Source organism: Octopus sinensis, linkage group LG28 (assembly GCF_006345805.1).
Source record: "Octopus sinensis linkage group LG28, ASM634580v1, whole genome shotgun sequence".
Taxonomy (NCBI): Eukaryota; Metazoa; Mollusca; class Cephalopoda; order Octopoda; family Octopodidae; genus Octopus; species Octopus sinensis.
This window is the reverse complement of record NC_043024.1, coordinates 4,310,903-4,330,285: the sequence shown is the minus strand read 5'-3', so window position 1 is coordinate 4,330,285 and position 19,383 is coordinate 4,310,903. Positions and strand designations below refer to the sequence as shown.

The following is a 19,383-nucleotide window of genomic DNA, read 5'->3' as shown; positions in this document are numbered from 1 at the left end:
TGTGCCACCGGCACGGGTGCAAGTCAGGCAGCACTAGCATCAATCATGCTCGAATGGTACTTTTTACATGCCACCTGCATGGGAGCCATATATACAAATACATATATATATATATATATAATAATAATATTAGGGAATAAATCCAAACATACAAGAAAAAATTAGATTTAGGATTAAATCCAATTTTATAGTATAAATATATTATATTATATTATATTAAATTAGAGATAAAACCACTATTAGCCAAATCAAACAGTGAAAAACATAAGCCAATACATAAAATTAATTTAAAAATATAAGTTAAAATAAAATAATATATAAATATAAAAATATACATCATACACACACACATATATATATATATTTATATATATATTTAAATTAATTTTATGTATTGGCTAATATTTGATTTGCCTAACAGTGGTTTTATCTCTAATTTAATATAATATAATATAATATATATATATATATATATATATACACAGTAAGCTCAACGTTAACATTTTGTTGAGCATAAAAGATGAATAAATGTCAGTAAATAATACTGATGTCTCACTAACAGCATCAAAATTCTTAGTGGGGAATTTTTGATGTAGGAAAAATTATTGGTTGATGTGGAGAATGAAAGCCAGATTCCTCCGAAGAGTTTGGGGCGTCCTGAAGAAGGCAACGTGCTGTTGAAATGGCCGCCACGTTCACCTGAGCTGACACCTTGCCGTTTCTTTCTCAGGGAGGGCCTAGTCTATGTCTCCCCTCTTCCTGCAAGCCCAGAGGAACTTAAGCAGTGGGGGAGAGGCTTCGGAAATTTCACATCTTCAGTCCACGGCCTTTAAACTAAGAAAAAATAGTGTAATTGGTGTAAAACTACTTGTTCTAAACGAGTATCAAGAACACACACTCACACATGAATCATAAACTCCGTATTTCGCAAAAAAAAAAAAATAAAGAGAAGAAATTCTGGAAAAAGTGAAGAAATGTTGGATCTCCGCCATGTGAATCAAAATACGTGTCAGAAACATCTTGAAATACTACAGAAATTATGTTACGAAAATGATAATGTATACATACCTCTTTGAGTGGTCCATCGATAATGATGATAAAGAAATGAGTTGGATTTGAACTCAGAATATTGACTAACACAACTACATACTACAAGACTCAAAATATTCAGCCAAGTCACCACCCTTTAACTAACAATAATAATAACATCAATAACATAACAGCCAAAAGATTTATTTGTTCTGAAAATAACAATCATAGTAAATAAATATGTTCTTTAATATTCACATTCATGTGCACAGTTAAACACACTTACATACAAACAGTCACGCATGCATAATACAAAACGGAACACATAAATGAAGGATGCATTACTTAGTATATATTACATCTAGAGAATTTTGATTAATAAGTCAAATATGCAAATTATAAAGATAATTAATTGCTTTACTAAACAGTGTTGTAAAGGTGAAAAAATAAATTTGGGAAAAAAATACACGCCAAAACTAATTAATAAAGGATAATTAGGGAAGGATTGACACAAAATAATAATTTTTTCTGTCTCTTTTTTTCTGATAAATGCATCTTAATAAGTGAGAAGAATTGCATATATCTGAACTATTTCAAAGAAAAGCATAAATTTAATGTTTAAAATAGCTTTAACCAAGGAATGAGATCCAACATTTCTTCACTTTTTCCAGAATTTCTTCTCTTTATTTTTTTTTTTGCGAAATACGGAGTTTATGATTCATGTGTGAGTGTGTGTTCTTGATACTCGTTTAGAACAAGTAGTTTTACACCAATTACACTATTTTTTCTTAGTTTAAAGGCCGTGGACTGAAGATGTGAAATTTCCGAAGCCTCTCCCCCACCCCCCTTTCGCGAGCGCACATTTTTTTCATGATAGTCGTTTAGAGCAAGTTGTTTTACACATATTACACTATTTTTTTTTTGTTTTGGTGCCCGGGTCAGCTCCTCAGACGCTTTCGGAACTTCCCGATGTGAATTTTCCGAGGCCTCTCCCCCACCCCCCTTTCGCGTGCGCGAATTTTTTTTTTCATATTCGTTCATAGGAAGTTGTTTTACACCTATTACACACATTTTTTTTTTGATTTTCTGATATTTGTTACGCCCTATATTAACCGAATTATTACCATACTGGTCGTGAGATGTGCGAAAAATAACAGCTAAATAGCTCATAAATCGCAGTTGATTCTTTTCTTTTTTTGGTTGCATGACCGAACGAATTCTCGTACGCAAAAATTTCTGAAAATTCCCCCAAATAAAAATATGTGACGAGGGATTATATTAGGTGCTTAAAGCAGCACTCCACACACACACACAAAATTAAATAAATTAGAAAAACATATTAATTCTAACTTTTAATGATGCAGAAGAACCACCAGAAATAAAGACTTCCTATGTCTCAAATAAAAGCCGTTTCATTTCCTCTCGATACGATATTTGCTTTTCGTTTCAGTATTTCAAGTGCACACTCGTACTTTTGTAAATTCCCCATTTCTTACTAATTACGTCGTAATTTTCCCGTATTTAACGAAATTGTCGAAATTACACGTTAGAAAGAAAGATAAATGTTATCTAAACAAGGAATTGATCCGACGTTTTTACAAAAATTTAGAAAATAACCAAACGTGCAATGAAATGTCTAAAAGAAAACGACAACACAATGAAAGTATTAAAATTACAGCCTTTCGTATAATTTCGTCTTCGAGAGATTTTTTTTTCTTTTAACTTTCTCAACACATCGAAACAAATAAATGTACATAATACGACACATATATAATAGAAATGTTTAAATAAATACTTACATAGTAATAGATATGGAGAGAAAGAGTGAAGGAGGAAGATGTGAGAACTGGAGTCAGAGTGGACAACGACAGCTTCAAGAGAATTTCTAGTTTTCTACAACAAACGTTAATTAATATTTTTCAGGTCCACATAATCGTAAATGCTGTATCTGCTTGTTTAGACAGTTAATTACCAATCATTTGTATATTTGATTGGGTTTTCCTCTTAAATATCAGTTGTCAAGTGGAACTGATCAAACAATCAAGGTGCGTGAGAAACAAGAACAAGAAATACAATTAATGAGGAAGAGTTTTGACAATGAACAACGGGAGTTAACTCCAGTCTTTAAAGAATTGCGGCTCTACTTTAATAGATTTGGTATTTTGTGAAAGAGATTTCTTCAATATTCGGCTTCATCACTGTTATGTGTAGTTTCGTTCTAATGGGATAGACAACTCAATACGAAGCATAGTTATTCTTTTACGTGTTTATTTACTTTTTCATGTTACAAGAACTGGACTACATTCAGCGCAGCGACACCGATATCACTTTAGACACAGCGTAGTAATACTTATAAAATAGTGCCAAAAGCGGGGACGCATCCCACACACGCACAGATATGAATGTGTAACATCCCTTCTTCTTGAAAAAAAAAGGGGTCTTTTGGCAGTGAAGACAAATATACTAGTCTCTCTTTCTCTAATGGATTGTCAGCGCGAGGTGGCCATCCTGCAGCGGAAACCTTGAGATTATTCTGCCTCTGCTTTGTAAACGAGCAGAATTAGTTACTTATCTTTTCGTTTTTTTTCTTCTTTTCTTTTGAAAAAACTTTATCGTGAATAAAAAGAGAAAATATTTACATTTTTTAAAATCAAAATATACTATGAGTTTCAATTGCCTTAAAGAAATTTAATAAGAAAATGAAAACCAAATTGAGTGAAATTAAATTAATCATAGCAGTTTTTATATATATATATATATATTTTTTTTGGTTTTCATTTTCTTATTAAATTTTTTTAGGCAATTGAAACTAATGGTATATTTTGATAAAAAAAATGTAAATATTTTCTCTTTTTATTCATGATAAAGTTTTTTCAAAAAAAAACTTTATCATGAATAAAAAGAGCAAATATTTTTTCTTTAACGGTATCGAACCGGTGGCAGGATGTTCTTTCTCCACCTGGTGGATCTTGGGCTTCGCACCGGTGTCTGAGGTGTGTTGTTGGGCTGCTGATGGGTGGTTCGTGCCCATTGGGATGACGATTCTGTGGGTGTTGTCACTGATGCAGCAGGTGTTGTACACGTTGTCTGCTGATAGGTGGTTGTTACATTTATAATGTGGTGGACCTTTATGCTTTGTCCTTCCATCTCCTGTTTATCAGGTGAGGATAGTCTGGAAAGAACATCTGCCAATATCAGGTCTTTTCCTGGCTTGTACCTGATGTCATAGTCGTATGTTTGAAGCCTTAACAGTAATCTCTGCAGTTTGGCTGGTGCTTTTGTCAGGTTTTTTTCTATGTATTTGTTCTAGCGGGCGATGGTCTGTTTCACTATTGAAATGTCTGCCATACAGGTATGTATGGAACTTTTCACATCCCTATACTACTGCCAGGAGTTCCCTTTCAATATTTGAGTACCTTGTCTCTGTGGGTGAGAGAGCTTTCGAGGCATATGCAATGGGTTTACCTTCCTGTATCAGTGCTGCACCAACTCCTTTCATAGAAGCATCGACTTGGAGTGTTACTGGTTTGCGTCTGTCATAGTATTGCAAAGTTGTCTCCTCACTGATGAGCTTTTTGATTGCTTTGAAATCCTGTGTGTGTGAAACACACCAATCAAACTCTATGTCATCTTTGTTTAGTTCTCGGAGATTTGCAGTGTGATCGGCCAGCTTGGGTATGAAGGCTCCCATGTAGTGAATGAGTCCCAGGAAGCTCCTGAGTTCCTTCTTGTCTTTAGGTTCTTTAATGTCTCTGATGGCTTCCACTTTAGCGGGGTCTGGTTTAACTCCCTCTGCAGAGTATATAATTCCAAAGAATTTGCACTCCTTTGTTTTTATCGCACACTTGCCCAAAAAAATTTTCTGATTAATTATTTACCGCTGCCACAATGTTATGTGTAGTTTTGGTTCTAATGGGATAGACAACTCAATACGAAGCCATTGTTATTGTTTTACGTGTTTATTTACTTTTCATGTTACATGAACTGGACTACATTCAGCGTAGTGATACATATATACTTTAGACATAGTTCGTACTGTTACTTACAAAATAGTGCCAAAAGTGGGGATGTATTCTACATACGTATACCTGCGTATACACATAGATATGAATGTGTAACACTGTGGTTTAAAGTTTCATCATTCTTACCCATTTAGAAAACAATATTTGGAAGCTGTCATTTTGTTCATGTAAAAAAGGGGTGTGAAATGTCAAATTATTGTGATTTTGTACTTTTTACACGGAAATTCATACGATTCTGCAAATACGTGATATAAAAAAAAATTTTTTCAATTAAAAACAAATTACTTTTAACTATGCACTGTCCATCACCATTTCCTCCACCACAACCATCATCTCTCTGTCTCTTTGTGCCTCAAATCTCACCATCAGAACATCACCACTCTGCTAAAATTATATTGCTAACTTCTCTATATCATCAACTTCAACTAACTTTTTTAACCATGTAATAAATATTATGTTCCCCCTATCACGTTTCATGTACGCTTCTCTCTGTCCCTCTTTCTATCTTACTCTTTGCTTTAATATATGGGTGCTTGAAACTCTCAGATAAGAATTGCTGGGACCAGTATACCGTTTGGGACATGCTTTTGAAATGGAAAGAAAGCATGCCCTTTTTTGGAAAGGACTTGTGACTGGATGTGAAAAATGGATTGCATGCTTAATGTTGTGCAAAACTGATCCTGGAGTTTGAAGAAATATCCCCCAAGCAACCAAAGATGAATATCCATGGCAACAAACCTGTGCTTTGTGTTTGCTGGGATCATAAAGGCATTGTTTGTTATGACCTTCTCCCATAAAACCAGACCATTAATTCTGATGTGTTCTGTCATCAAATGGCTAATTTGAACCAAAATGAATCAAAGAACTGCGGCTGGAGATTACCAACAGAAAAGCATTAGTCTTCCAACAAGACAATGCCCGACCATTGTCAAATAGAAAGGATTCACCCTATCTCCCTCATATTCCTTATAGTCTTCATTGTTATCATTTTTATGTCGTATGTTTTTTAAACCAATATTCTTTCATCAGATGCATTCTTAATTGAATTCTTTTCTTTTTGCTTTGCTTCTTGTACAGATTTAAGTCTTTAATTTTATAAATATATATTTATATAATCTTTTAGCTGTTTATCCATTATCCCAAAACAAAAGGTCCCGGTCACTAGTCATGGCCTCGGTGTCTAGTGAGGCAATGTATTGAGTTATTCCTGAAACCAAAACACTCTAAAGTGTAGCCTGTATTGTGTCTGCATCAAAAGATAGTCGCTCATCTGCTATTCACTGAAAACTGAAGGAAATTGGAATACGGTAATTACTTAATACACTTTATGCACAATTTTATAGACACAGCACTCATAAAATAAATATTCGCTCATATTTTTCCAGTTTTCTCATAAACAGAAAAAAATTACATTTTAAAATTTACATGGGCACAATTTCTTACCTAAAACACAAGAAGTGTATACTAAAAAAATTACTTTATATGTAAAATATAGGGGTCACAATTTAATGTAACATGGCTTACTCTGAAAACCACATCAGAGAGCCAATACACATTTCAATTTGTAGGTGTTGTAAAAAAACTTAGTTTAAGTAAAAAAAAAAAACATTACTTTTCACTCTGTATTCACCATCACAACCACCACCATCATCTGTCTCTCTCTACCTATCTTTAATCTCTCCATCAGAACATCACCCACCATCTAAAATTATATTCCTAACTCTCCTCTATATCACAACCTTCCACTAAATATGTCCCCCTATCACATCATGCACGCTTCTCTCTCTTCCCGTCCCACTCATGGCCTTATCCTTTCTCTCTCCCGCTTTCTCTCCAATCACATGAAAGTGTTACCGACGACCTAAGTAACGTAATGACAAGCAGAATTATTATAAGACCACCTTCCTTTACTTTTCCCTCTCTCTCACCCCACTACTCTAACTAACATTAATATTTTTTGCAAGGTAATTAGAAAATCACATAAGGAGACTGGAGAAAAGTTTGATATTATTTATTCAGCATTACATGTGTTTCATTTCCTAATAGGAATCAAAAACTTTTACATGTGTAGAAAACATGTAAGATATTTCCTATAAGAAATTCTTGAGACATACAATAGTTTATGTGAGTGTGTGTGTATGTGTCTGTGTATGTACCCATGTCCAGATATTATGTGATGTTCGTAAAAGGCCATCATGACCGTCATACTTGTGCAGTTGTTCACTTCCAGTCCTCTGTGTCAAATATGTCTCACCAGGGAAAATATTTCCTTGCTTGGAAACAGGTGAGGATTGGTCACAAGAAAGGTACCCAGATGTAGAAAATCGCCATCAATGAATTCCATCTGATCCACGGAGGCATGAATAGGAGAATGTTAAATGATAAGGATCATCATCATTGTGGTTCCTCTTCTGTATGATTCAAAAATGGATGATTTCATGTCAAAGATTTGCTATAGATGTCACATTCATATAGTTTCTATATTCTGTGGATGTCTTTATGAGATACATCCTTTGTCCTTCTGAGGAAATGTTGTACAACAAATATCACTGTGTTATGGACCCACTTCATAAGGAAAGACGTGTTTAAATCAGAAATGATTTTGTGTAAATGATTTGCCACAGATATCACTGTGAATTGATTTTTCTTGAGTGTGAATGCATTTGTGTATAGTTAAGTGACTGTTTCCAGAGAACGTCTTACCACAGCTATCACAGCGATATGGTTTCTCCCCTGTATGAATACATTTGTGTTGAGTTAAGCCACTGTGTTGAGAGAAAGATTTACCACAGATATCACAGGGGTATGGTTTCTCGCCTGTATGAATACATTTGTGTTCAGTTAAGCCACTGTTTTGAGAGAATGATTTACCACAGATATCACAGCGATATGGTTTCTCTCCTGTATGAATACGTTTGTGTCGAGTTAAGCTACTGTCATCAGAAAATGATTTTCCACAGATTTCACAAGAATACGGACTCTCTCCTGTATGAATACGTTTGTGTTGATTGAGTTTACTTTCTTCTAAGAACGTCTCTTTGCAGATGTCACAGTCATATGATGATTTTCCTAATTCTTCCAACATCTCTTCAAGAAAAATATAATCAATTCTTCAAGTTGTACAGATGAACAACTTTTCAAAAATAATTCTCCTCTCACCAAAATATATGGATATTTTGCTTCTTTTTGCTTTTATAGTTTATTCCAAACAAATATCACTTCTCTTATATTTCTTCTAAATGTGATCATTGCCAATATTTAAAGATGTCGCAAATACTCTTTGTAAATCCATCAAAGTATATTTAAAAGAGAAAATTATCTCTTGCACATTTCAGACACAGAAGTAAAGAAATGCTTTCTCTCTTAGAGGAAATATTTTACTGTAATTCAGCAATGTTTTATAGAAGCAGGATTATACATTTGTAGAATATCTTTGCAGAGTCTTTCAAACATGATACATATTGATGATTCTTTAAAAGTAAAAAATACTTTTTAGCCAATTTCATGTGATTTTCTAAAAGAATAGAAAAAAATAATATAAGACATCAGGTATGTTTAAAAGGCAGATATTCAAAAGTGCAAATTTACAACATTTCTGATTTCATAAATTGTAGAAGCAATCCTTTATCTGAACTATTAAACTTATCCCATCTCTCAGTTTTCAAGAGGTTTATATCAGGGAGTAGACCACACTGTTGTTCCTTCTCGAGCCATGCCAGGCTCATAAGAGCCAGTTTCCTTGGCGTGTAGGTTCTCCACCTGGATGGGACGATAGTCCGTCGCAGGTAAGTTGCAAGATGCAGGAGGAAAGAGTGTGTAGTGACGCTATCCAACAGTGCGCGCGCGCGTGCAACACCACTTCAGTTCGCGTGTGTGGGGTTTGGAGCCTTCTGGAGAGGCAGAAGGGAAGTGCCCTCTCGCGCATGTGCGAAGACTGGAAGAAGGGAATGATGATGTGGCATTTAGCTGATAGGCGAGGGAGCGTAAAACCTTAACCAAAAGCGTCCAGACACATGTAGCAGTAAGCAGAACGCCTACCACCACAAATTGTTGCAGACGTGTATTTTCTCCGCTCTCTGGACGCCATATTTGACCAGCTCTGTTTGCTGGTGAACTTGTAAAATCTTATAAGCGTTAATTCAGCCTTGCACATCCAGACCCAAGTGGAACCAAATATACCACCTTATTTCTTACTGTTATAAGAAAAATAAAGAGTATATATTTTTTACTGTTGCGTTTGTGTTCTTTGACTGGTAGAATCTGGAAATCAAAGGAACGGAAATTGTGAATGCTCCCGAGTTGCACCCCAAAAGTGCAAGAAGCAACTAATTCCCGTTACAAGTGAGAAAGTTGTTGTGAAAGAGTCAGCAGAAGTTTCACCATTACCTTCTGCCAGAGCTGCATGGAGCTTAGGTGTTTCGCTCGGTCTGAGATTTGAACCCGCGATCCCGCGACCGCATGTCCACTGCTCTAACCACTAGACCATATGCCTACACCAGACTACACTGTTATAAACCAAAACTCGAATATCAAAGTTTAAAAGGTTTCAATTGACTGAAAAATACATCAATATACAATACAAAGATTGCTAAATTGTAAGCAAAACGAAACTTCAACGCAATAATATTTTTTTGCAGCGAGTTGCTACATTCTTGACTCCCTAAAACCAAAGCTGAACATGTCGTCTGCAAAACAGAAGAGAACTCCGCACAGCCGCAGTGCAGCCATATAACAGCAGCAACCAAAATCACGTGATCAAAACCCAAATCCCAACACACACATAAAACCATTGTCAAAGACTTTTGATTATTATTATTATTTTAATGGACATAAAAATGTTTATAATGCTTCAAGCACAAAAATTGAGGGATCTTTTCGGTTTGAACAGCAGTTTTTTAAAATAATTTCCATGAAACTAAACACATTTAAACTTCGTATACTGGTAGAAAGTGTCTATAAAACATCTTTTTCTCTTGGTTTTATTGAGAAAATTCTATAGTTTGTAAGATATTTGTTGTTTTTCTTCTTCAATTTCTGCAGTTTCAACCAATCAGTGACGTCTATTGAAGGTTAAAAAAAACATTATGTGCCGTATGAATATGTCCCTCGTTTAAGAAACAGATTGGATTTATTTACATTTCTGAAGAAAAAAAAAGATACTCTTCCTCCACCCCCAACCCTAAAACAGATTGAAATGCAATAGATCGATACTAGGGTCATAATTATGGGTGACAATTTCATATGACACCGCAAGAAAAAACTGCCGTTCAAACCAAAAAGATCCAAATTGAGTGTCTCAGTGTCATTTTGATTATTATTATAATGTCTATATATTTTAATGGACATAAAAATGTTTATAATGCTTCAAGCATGGAAAATTGAGTCATTGGTGACTGATTTGAGTAAACTAAATTGCAGAAGGCGATAGTTTTTAAACAATGGCCATCAGCCTTCATTTTATATGTCATGTTGATATTTTTTTATATTTTCATTCGAATAAAATATTACATAAACGGATTTTTATATTTATTTTTGGTCAAATTAGGTACTTTCTAGTGTTTCAATTCAAAGCCCTTTCATTTCGTCTGTAAACGATATGCCTTTTCGTTTCAGTAATTCAAGTGCACAATCGTACTTTTATACATTCCCCATCTTTTCTTACAAATTACATCGTAATTTACCCGCATTTAACTAAATTGTCCAATTTACAAGTCAAAAAGAAAGAGGAATTTTATCTAAACGAGGTATTAATCTGACATTAAGAAATATAGGAAATAACGGCGATCCGGAAGGCGTAACCAAAAATGCGATGAAATATCTAAAAGAGAAGGGATAACACAATGATACTTACTCTTTCCAACGAACGTTACTTCATATTTTGCAGGTCAACATAATAAAAATGCTGAAACTGTTTCTTTAGACATTTAATTACCAATCATTTGTATATTTTTGATTGGGTTTCCTCTTAAATATCAGTTTGAAAGTGAAAGTGATTAAATAATCAAGGTGCGCTAGAAACATGAGGAAGAAATGAAATAAAATTAGGAAGAGTTAACGAGGGAAACTAACTCCGTTCTTTAAATAATTGCAGTTGTAGTGATATATATTTGAGTAGCGGTATAACCTGGAGTTGCTCGGTATTAAATTTGGATCATTAAATGATGAAGCGATTTACTTCAAACCGAAATAAGTGACAATGACATCACATTTGAGCGAAATATGCTGAAATTGGCAAAAGTTTGGCTGAAAGTCGGATCGCAGGCAATTTGAATGGGAAATACCATAAGGAATCAGTTTATCGATTATAATAATAATAATGAAATTATTGTATACAGTGCTCAGGTGCACCACAACTTGTCAGAAAGTGCGTATAAAGTATATGCAGTAATGGAAAGGGAACAGTGTAAGAGTCAGATACATGCTTGCGTGTGTATGGAGGGGAGAAAATCAGGTGTAGTGTTGGCGAATCTCAGGAAGCATGGAAGTTTTGAAGGATGCAGTGCTCCGACAACTAACAACTGATGCCGCCAGTTTGTTCCATGCTTCAGCAACTCTTAGTGTGAAAGAATGTTTCCGAAAGTCATGGGAGCTGTGCTTTATGTCTTTACTAATTCTATAAATACATATTTCAGCTGTTTATCCAGTATCCAAAACTGAAAATGGGAAAAGAGGAAGAAAGAAAGAAAAAAATAGAAAAGGGAAAATAAAACATCAAAACAAACACCCATTCAACAAGTGCTACAATTGGTTGCACAGTACAACGTTCCATAGGACATTCAGGAATAAGCCAACATGGTCGTGGCATTTCCTCGGGTGAGAGAGAAAAGACATTGGAATAGTTTCTAAATATTGGCACAAGGCCAGCAATTCCACAGTCAGTGTTGAATTGATTATCTCTACTCCAGTGCTCAAAAGGGGCTTATTTTCATCAAACCCATCTCTGGATGAAAGACAAAGTCCACTTTGGAAGAATTTAAATGCATAAATGATGTCAGAAGAATCTAGCTAAGCATTTTGCCCGATGTGCTAACGATCTTGCCAGTTTGCCACCTTAGTTTATTATTAATTAAAAAAATTAAGAGGACCTATTTAAGAAACAGAGGTTTATTTGCATTTTTATAGCATTCATACCTTTAGCTTTGTTAAATATACTTGGCATCCATAATAATTGCACAGAAGTGCAAGTGTTGAGTGACGGTCTCTATAAAAAAAAGAAATTCCTTTTCGCAATTAACCCACCACTATCATCATCATCATCACTATAAGTTTCAGGTACAAAACTTGTTTCATTTCAGGTCTTTTGATTATATCAACTTTTAACATTACGAATCCTATCTGCCTCCACTGTCCATCTCTTTCTATATCCTTCTCTTTAACCTCACTCTCTCACAAATAATGTATCCTAAACATATCTCTTTCTCTTCATTTTTCCCTTCAGCTAACCTGTTAACCAAGTAATAAGTATTCCTTCTTCACCACATATCGTTAACACTTCTCCCTCCCACTTTGTCTCTCATTCTTCACCTCTACCTTCAGCTCACCACATGATTCTCTGAATGTTAACTAGTGGGACCCGTGAATATTTCATGAAATTAATAGCAAACCTATTCAGTTATTTCTGAAAACTTTATCTAAAACCTCGAAAGTGTAGCCTGTGTTGTGTCTGTATCAAAAGATAGTCACCCATCTATTATTCATTGAAAAGTGAAGGAAATTGGAATATAATAATGACTCAATGCACTTCATATAGCTTATATATTTTATGCACAATTTTATAGACTTAATACACAGCACTCATAAAATAAATATTCACTCTTATTTTTCTATTTTGACCATAAACAAATAAAATTACATTTTGAAATTGAAATGGTCAAATTATTCTTCTAGAAAACAAAAATTGTATTGTAAAATATAGGAGTCACAATTTCTTATGAGTAAAAATTTAACGTAACATGGTATACACTGAAAACCACATCATTGGTAACTTATAAGCCAAGGTGATGGGTCAGAGCCAATACAAATTTCAATTTGTAGGTGATACAAAAATTTAATTTCAATGAAAAGACAAAACCGTTTTCACTATGCACTCACCACCACATCATCTGTCTGTGTGTGTGTGTGTGTGTGTGCATTATTTTTGTGGGAGGTTTGGATAATATTTTTTGCAAGGTAATTACAAATCACATGAGGAGACTGGAGAAAAGTTTGATATTATTTATTCAGCACTACATATGTTTCATTTCCTAATAGGAATTACAAACATTTAGAAGTAGATTAAAAATGTAAAAGATTTCCTATAAAAAAATCTTCGAACATACATATGTGTGTGTATGTACCCTTGTCCAGATAGCACGTGATGCTTGTAAATGGTCATAATGAGTGTCATACAGATAGAGTCCATTTCCAGTCTTGTGAGTCAAATATATCTCAGCATGGAAAATATGTCCTTGCCTAGAAACAGGTGAGGATTGTTGAAAGGAAAGGCATCAAGCCGAAGAAAATCTCCATCAATGAATTCCATCTGATCCATTGAAGCATGGAAAAGTGAATTTTAAATGATGAGGATCATCATCATCATCATAGTTCGTCTTCTGTATGAATGCATTTACATTTCAATAATTGATCATTTTTATCGATTGATTTAGCACAAATATCTTGAGGTATAGATATATCTTTCATATTAATAGGACTGTGTACAAACAATTCACCCTTTTGAAAGAATGATTAAGCATTAATATCAGTCAATGCTCTTTTGACTAGTTCATGAATGAGATGAGATGAAAGATTTACCATAGATATCATATTCATAATATACTTTCCTTCATGGGTAGAGATTTTCCTCGGCGAATGTTATACAAGAAATGTCACTGTGCTACGGATCCTTTGCATAACGAATGCACTTTTGTTTAATTAATTGATGTTTTTGTGAGAATGATTTACTGCAGATATCACAATGATATGGCTTTACACCAGTATGAATAAGTTTGTGTGTCGTTAAAATACCCTTTTCAGAGAATGATTTGCCACAGACATCGCAATCATATGGTTGCTCACCTGTATGAATACGTTTGTGTGTAGCTAAGTTACCCTCCTGACTGAATGATTTACCACAGGTATCACAGCGATATGGTTGTTCACCTGTATGAATGCGTTTGTGTCTAGTTAAATTACCTGTCTGACTGAATGATTTGCCACAGATATCACAGTGATATGGCTTCTCCCCTAAATGAATTAGTTTGTGTGTAGTTAATCTACTGCCAGCAGAAAATGATTTACCACAGGTATCACAGTGGTATTTTTTGTCACCTGTATGGATTTGTTTGTGAATATCTAAGCTATAACTACGAGAGAATGATTCACCACAGATATCACAGGGATATGGTTTCTCCCCTGTATGAATAAGTTTGTGTTTAGTTAAGCCACTCTTTTCAGTGAAAGATTTACCACACACATCACAAGAAAATGGTTTCTCTCCTGTATGGATACGTTTATGACGAGTTAAGCTACTGCCAACAGAGAACGATTCACCACAGATATCGCAGGGATAAGGTTTCTCTCCTGTATGGATACGTATGTGTCGTATTAAGTGACTGTCATTAGTGAATGATTTACCACAGATACTACAGTGATATGGCTTCTCCCCTGTATGAATACGTTTGTGTTGAGTTAAGCTACAGTTTTCAGGGAAAGATTTACCACATACATCACAAGGAAATGGTTTCTCTCCTGTATGAATACGTTTATGACGAGTTAAGCTACTGCCAGCAGAGAAGGATTCACCACAGATATCACAGGGATAAGGTCTCTCTCCTGTATGAGTACGTTTGTGTTGAGCTAGGTGACCATCATTCGAGAATGATTTACCACAGATACTACAGTGATATGGCTTCTCCCCCGTATGAATACGTTTGTGACGAGCAAAGCTACTCCTGTCAGACAATGATTTACCACAGACAGTACAGTGATATGGTTTCTCCCCTGTATGAATTTGTTTGTGTTGATTGAATTTACTTTCTTCTAAGAATGACTCTTTGCAGATGTCACAGTCATATGATGATTTTCTTAATTCTTCCGACATCTCTTCAAGAAAAATAAAATTAATCCTTCAAGTTGTACAGATCAACAACTTTTCAAAAATATTTCTCCTCTCACCAAAATATATGGATATTTTTCTTCTTTTTGCTTTTATAGTTTATTCCAAACAAATATCACTTCTCTTATATTTCTTCTAAATGTGATCATTGCCAATATTTAGAAGTGCTGCAAATACTTTTGTAAATCCATCAAAGTATATTTATAAGAGAAAATTATCTCTTGCACATTTCAGACACAGAAGTAAAGAAATGCTTTCTCTCTCAGAGGAAATATTTTACTGTAACTCAGCAATGTTTTATAGGAGCAGGATTATACGTTTGTAGAATATCTTTGCAGAGTCTTTCAAACATGATACATATTGATGATTCTTTAAAAGCAAAAAATACTTTTTAGCCAATTTCATATGATTTTCTGAAAGAATAGAAAATATAATATAAGATATCAAGTATGTTTAAAAGGCAGATATTCAAAAGTTCAAATTTACGACATCTTTGTTTTCATAAATTGTAGAAGCAATCCTTTATCTGAACTATTATATTTATCCCATCTATTTTCAAGAGGTTTGTATCAGGGTGTAGACACATGTATTATAATAACATCTCCTGGACATTAATTCTGTCATAGACACACACACATACCAATATATATGTCAATGACACTAGACATCGGATGTTTTCATCTGAAGGGGGTTTCCTCCAGTGTCTGAGTATGCTTGGGTCTAGTTAGGCAACTACTAACAGAGAATGATTTACCCCTGATGTCACAGTGATATGTTTTTGCCTTACCCCCAAATATACAGGCCTCGCTCGGTTGGGGTGCGAGTAAAAATTTAAATCAGCATCTTTTTTCCCTTTGCTTATATCCCAGCATTGGACTAGGTGTGTGTTACTTTGCCCTTATCATAAAATGACGGCATAACTACAGATCAGTACCCCATCCACTTTGTTGCCTGTAACTTCCACGAAAATGGATGTTTTTTTAATGACATTTTCAAGAAATCTCGTTTAGGTTAAGAATATATGGGGATTTATGTGTAAGAATTTTTCCCAGGGAGTGGGAAATATAAAAATGTGAAACCACACTTAAAACCATTCTCAGTGACTCTTTGATTATTATTATTATAATTTCTATATATTTTAATGGACATAAAAATGTTTATAATGCTTCAAGCATGGAAAAGTAAATTATTGGTGACTGATTCGAGTAAACTAAATTTCACAAAGCGATAGTTTTTAAACAATAGTGATCAGCCTTCATTTTATATGTCGTGTCGATATTTTTTTTTTATATCTTCTCTACTAATGTTCGAGTAAAAGATTATATAAACGGGTTATTATATTTATTTTTGGTCAAATTAGGTACTTTCTACTGTTTCAATTCAAAGCCCTTCCATTTCATCTGTATTCCATATTGCCTTTTCGTTTCAGTAATTTAAGCGCACATTCATACTTTTATACGTTCCCCATCTTTTCTTACAAATTACATCGTAATTTACCCGCATTTAACTAAATTGTCTAAAAGAGGAATTTTATCTAAACGAGGTATTAATCTGACATTAAGAAATATAGGAAATAACGGCGATCCGGAAGGCGTAACCACAAGTGCGATGAAATATCTAAAAGAGAAGGGATAACACAATGAAAGTATTAAAATAACAGCCTTACTTTCATATAATTTCGTCTTTGTTTATTGAGATTCTTTCTGTTGACTTATTCAACACATGGAAACAAACAGATGTACGTAATATGATACTTAATACAATAGAAATGTCTTTATAATACTTACATAGTAATTGATATAAAGAGAGAGTCAACGAGTCAGAGCGGACACTGACAGCTTCAAGAGAATTTCTTCCCTTTTCCAACGAACGTTACTTCATATTTTTTACGTCCACATAATCATAAATGTTGTACCTGTTTCTCTAGACAGTTAATTACCAATCATTTGTATATATTTGATTGGATTTTCTCTTAAATATCAGTCGAAAGTGGAACTGGTCAAACAATCAAGCTGCGTGAGAAACAGGAAGAAGAAACGAAATTAGGAAGAGTTAACAAGGTGAACTAACTCCATTCTTTAAATATTAACGGCTTTACTGATATGTATTTGAGTAGCAGTATAACCCGGCGTTGCTCGGTATTAAATTCGGATCATTAAGTGATGAAGCGCTTTACTTTAAACCAATATAAGTGATAATAACATCACATTCGAGCGAAATCTGCTGAAATTGGCAAAAGTTTGGTTGCAAGTTGGATCGCAGGCAATTTGAATGGGAATACCATAAGGAATCAGTTTATCGATTATAATAATAATAATGAAATTATTGTATACAGTGCTCAGGTGCACCACAACTTGTCAGAAAGTGCGTATAAAGTATATGCAGTAATGGAAAGGGAACAGTGTAAGAGTCAGATACATGCTTGCGTGTGTATGGAGGGGAGAAAATCAGGTGTAGTGTTGGCGAATCTCAGGAAGCATGGAAGTTTTGAAGGATGCAGTGCTCCGACAACTAACAACTGATGCCGCCAGTTTGTTCCATGCTTCAGCAACTCTTAGTGTGAAAGAATGTTTCCGAAAGTCATGGGAGCTGTGCTTTATGTCTTTACTAATTCTATAAATACATATTTCAGCTGTTTATCCAGTATCCAAAACTGAAAATGGGAAAAGAGGAAGAAAGAAAGAAAAAAATAGAAAAGGGAAAATAAAACATCAAAACAAACACCCATTCAACAAGTGCTACAATTGGTTGCACAGTACAACGTTCCATAGGACATTCAGGAATAAGCCAACATGGTCGTGGCATTTCCTCGGGTGAGAGAGAAAAGACATTGGAATAGTTTCTAAATATTGGCACAAGGCCAGCAATTCCACAGTCAGTGTTGAATTGATTATCTCTACTCCAGTGCTCAAAAGGGGCTTATTTTCATCAAACCCATCTCTGGATGAAAGACAAAGTCCACTTTGGAAGAATTTAAATGCATAAATGATGTCAGAAGAATCTAGCTAAGCATTTTGCCCGATGTGCTAACGATCTTGCCAGTTTGCCACCTTAGTTTATTATTAATTAAAAAAATAAGAGGACCTATTTAAGAAACAGAGGTTTATTTGCATTTTTATAGCATTCATACCTTTAGCTTGTTAAATATACTTGGCATCCATAATAATTGCACAGAAGTGCAAGTGTTGAGTGACGGTCTCTATAAAAAAAGAAATTCCTTTTCGCAATTAACCCACCACTATCATCATCATCATCACTATAAGTTTCAGGTACAAAACTTGTTTCATTTCAGGTCTTTTGATTATATCAACTTTTAACATTACGAATCCTATCTGCCTCCACTGTCCATCTCTTTCTATATCCTTCTCTTTAACCTCACTCTCTCACAAATAATGTATCCTAAACATATCTCTTTCTCTTCATTTTTCCCTTCAGCTAACCTGTTAACCAAGTAATAAGTATTCCTTCTTCACCACATATCGTTAACACTTCTCCCTCCCACTTTGTCTCTCATTCTTCACCTCTACCTTCAGCTCACCACATGATTCTCTGAATGTTAACTAGTGGGACCCGTGAATATTTCATGAAATTAATAGCAAACCTATTCAGTTATTTCTGAAAACTTTATCTAAAACCTCGAAAGTGTAGCCTGTGTTGTGTCTGTATCAAAAGATAGTCACCCATCTATTATTCATTGAAAAGTGAAGGAAATTGGAATATAATAATGACTCAATGCACTTCATATAGCTTATATATTTTATGCACAATTTTATAGACTTAATACACAGCACTCATAAAATAAATATTCACTCTTATTTTTCTATTTTGACCATAAACAAATAAAATTACATTTTGAAATTGAAATGGTCAAATTATTCTTCTAGAAAACAAAAATTGTATTGTAAAATATAGGAGTCACAATTTCTTATGAGTAAAAATTTAACGTAACATGGTATACACTGAAAACCACATCATTGGTAACTTATAAGCCAAGGTGATGGGTCAGAGCCAATACAAATTTCAATTTGTAGGTGATACAAAAATTTAATTTCAATGAAAAGACAAAACCGTTTTCACTATGCACTCACCACCACATCATCTGTCTGTGTGTGTGTGTGTGTGTGTGCATTATTTTTGTGGGAGGTTTGGATAATATTTTTTGCAAGGTAATTACAAATCACATGAGGAGACTGGAGAAAAGTTTGATATTATTTATTCAGCACTACATATGTTTCATTT

At 34.4% G+C, this 19,383-nt stretch overlaps 2 protein-coding genes across 3 annotated transcripts in view; both read right to left on the bottom strand.

Moving 5' to 3' along the window:
- Window positions 1-19,383, bottom strand: part of LOC118768372 (zinc finger protein 431-like) — a 139,436-nt gene that overhangs the window by 105,812 nt on the left and 14,241 nt on the right. The window contains exon 5 of one of the 2 annotated variants that reach the window (XM_036514725.1): window positions 14,794-14,861. The exons of the other annotated variant lie outside the window; for it this stretch is intronic. The gene's annotated coding sequence lies outside the window, so the exon portion shown is untranslated. Of the gene's footprint in view, window positions 1-14,793; window positions 14,862-19,383 lie in introns of those variants that run through there. 2 annotated transcript variants of the gene reach the window in all.
- The window catches only part of LOC118768294 (zinc finger protein 436-like), a 36,081-nt gene that overhangs the window by 16,261 nt on the left and 437 nt on the right, over window positions 1-19,383 (bottom strand). The window contains exon 2 of the mRNA XM_036514480.1: window positions 14,526-15,098. Coding sequence (XP_036370373.1) covers window positions 14,526-15,098 — 573 coding nt within the window. The remainder of the gene's footprint in view (window positions 1-14,525; window positions 15,099-19,383) is intronic.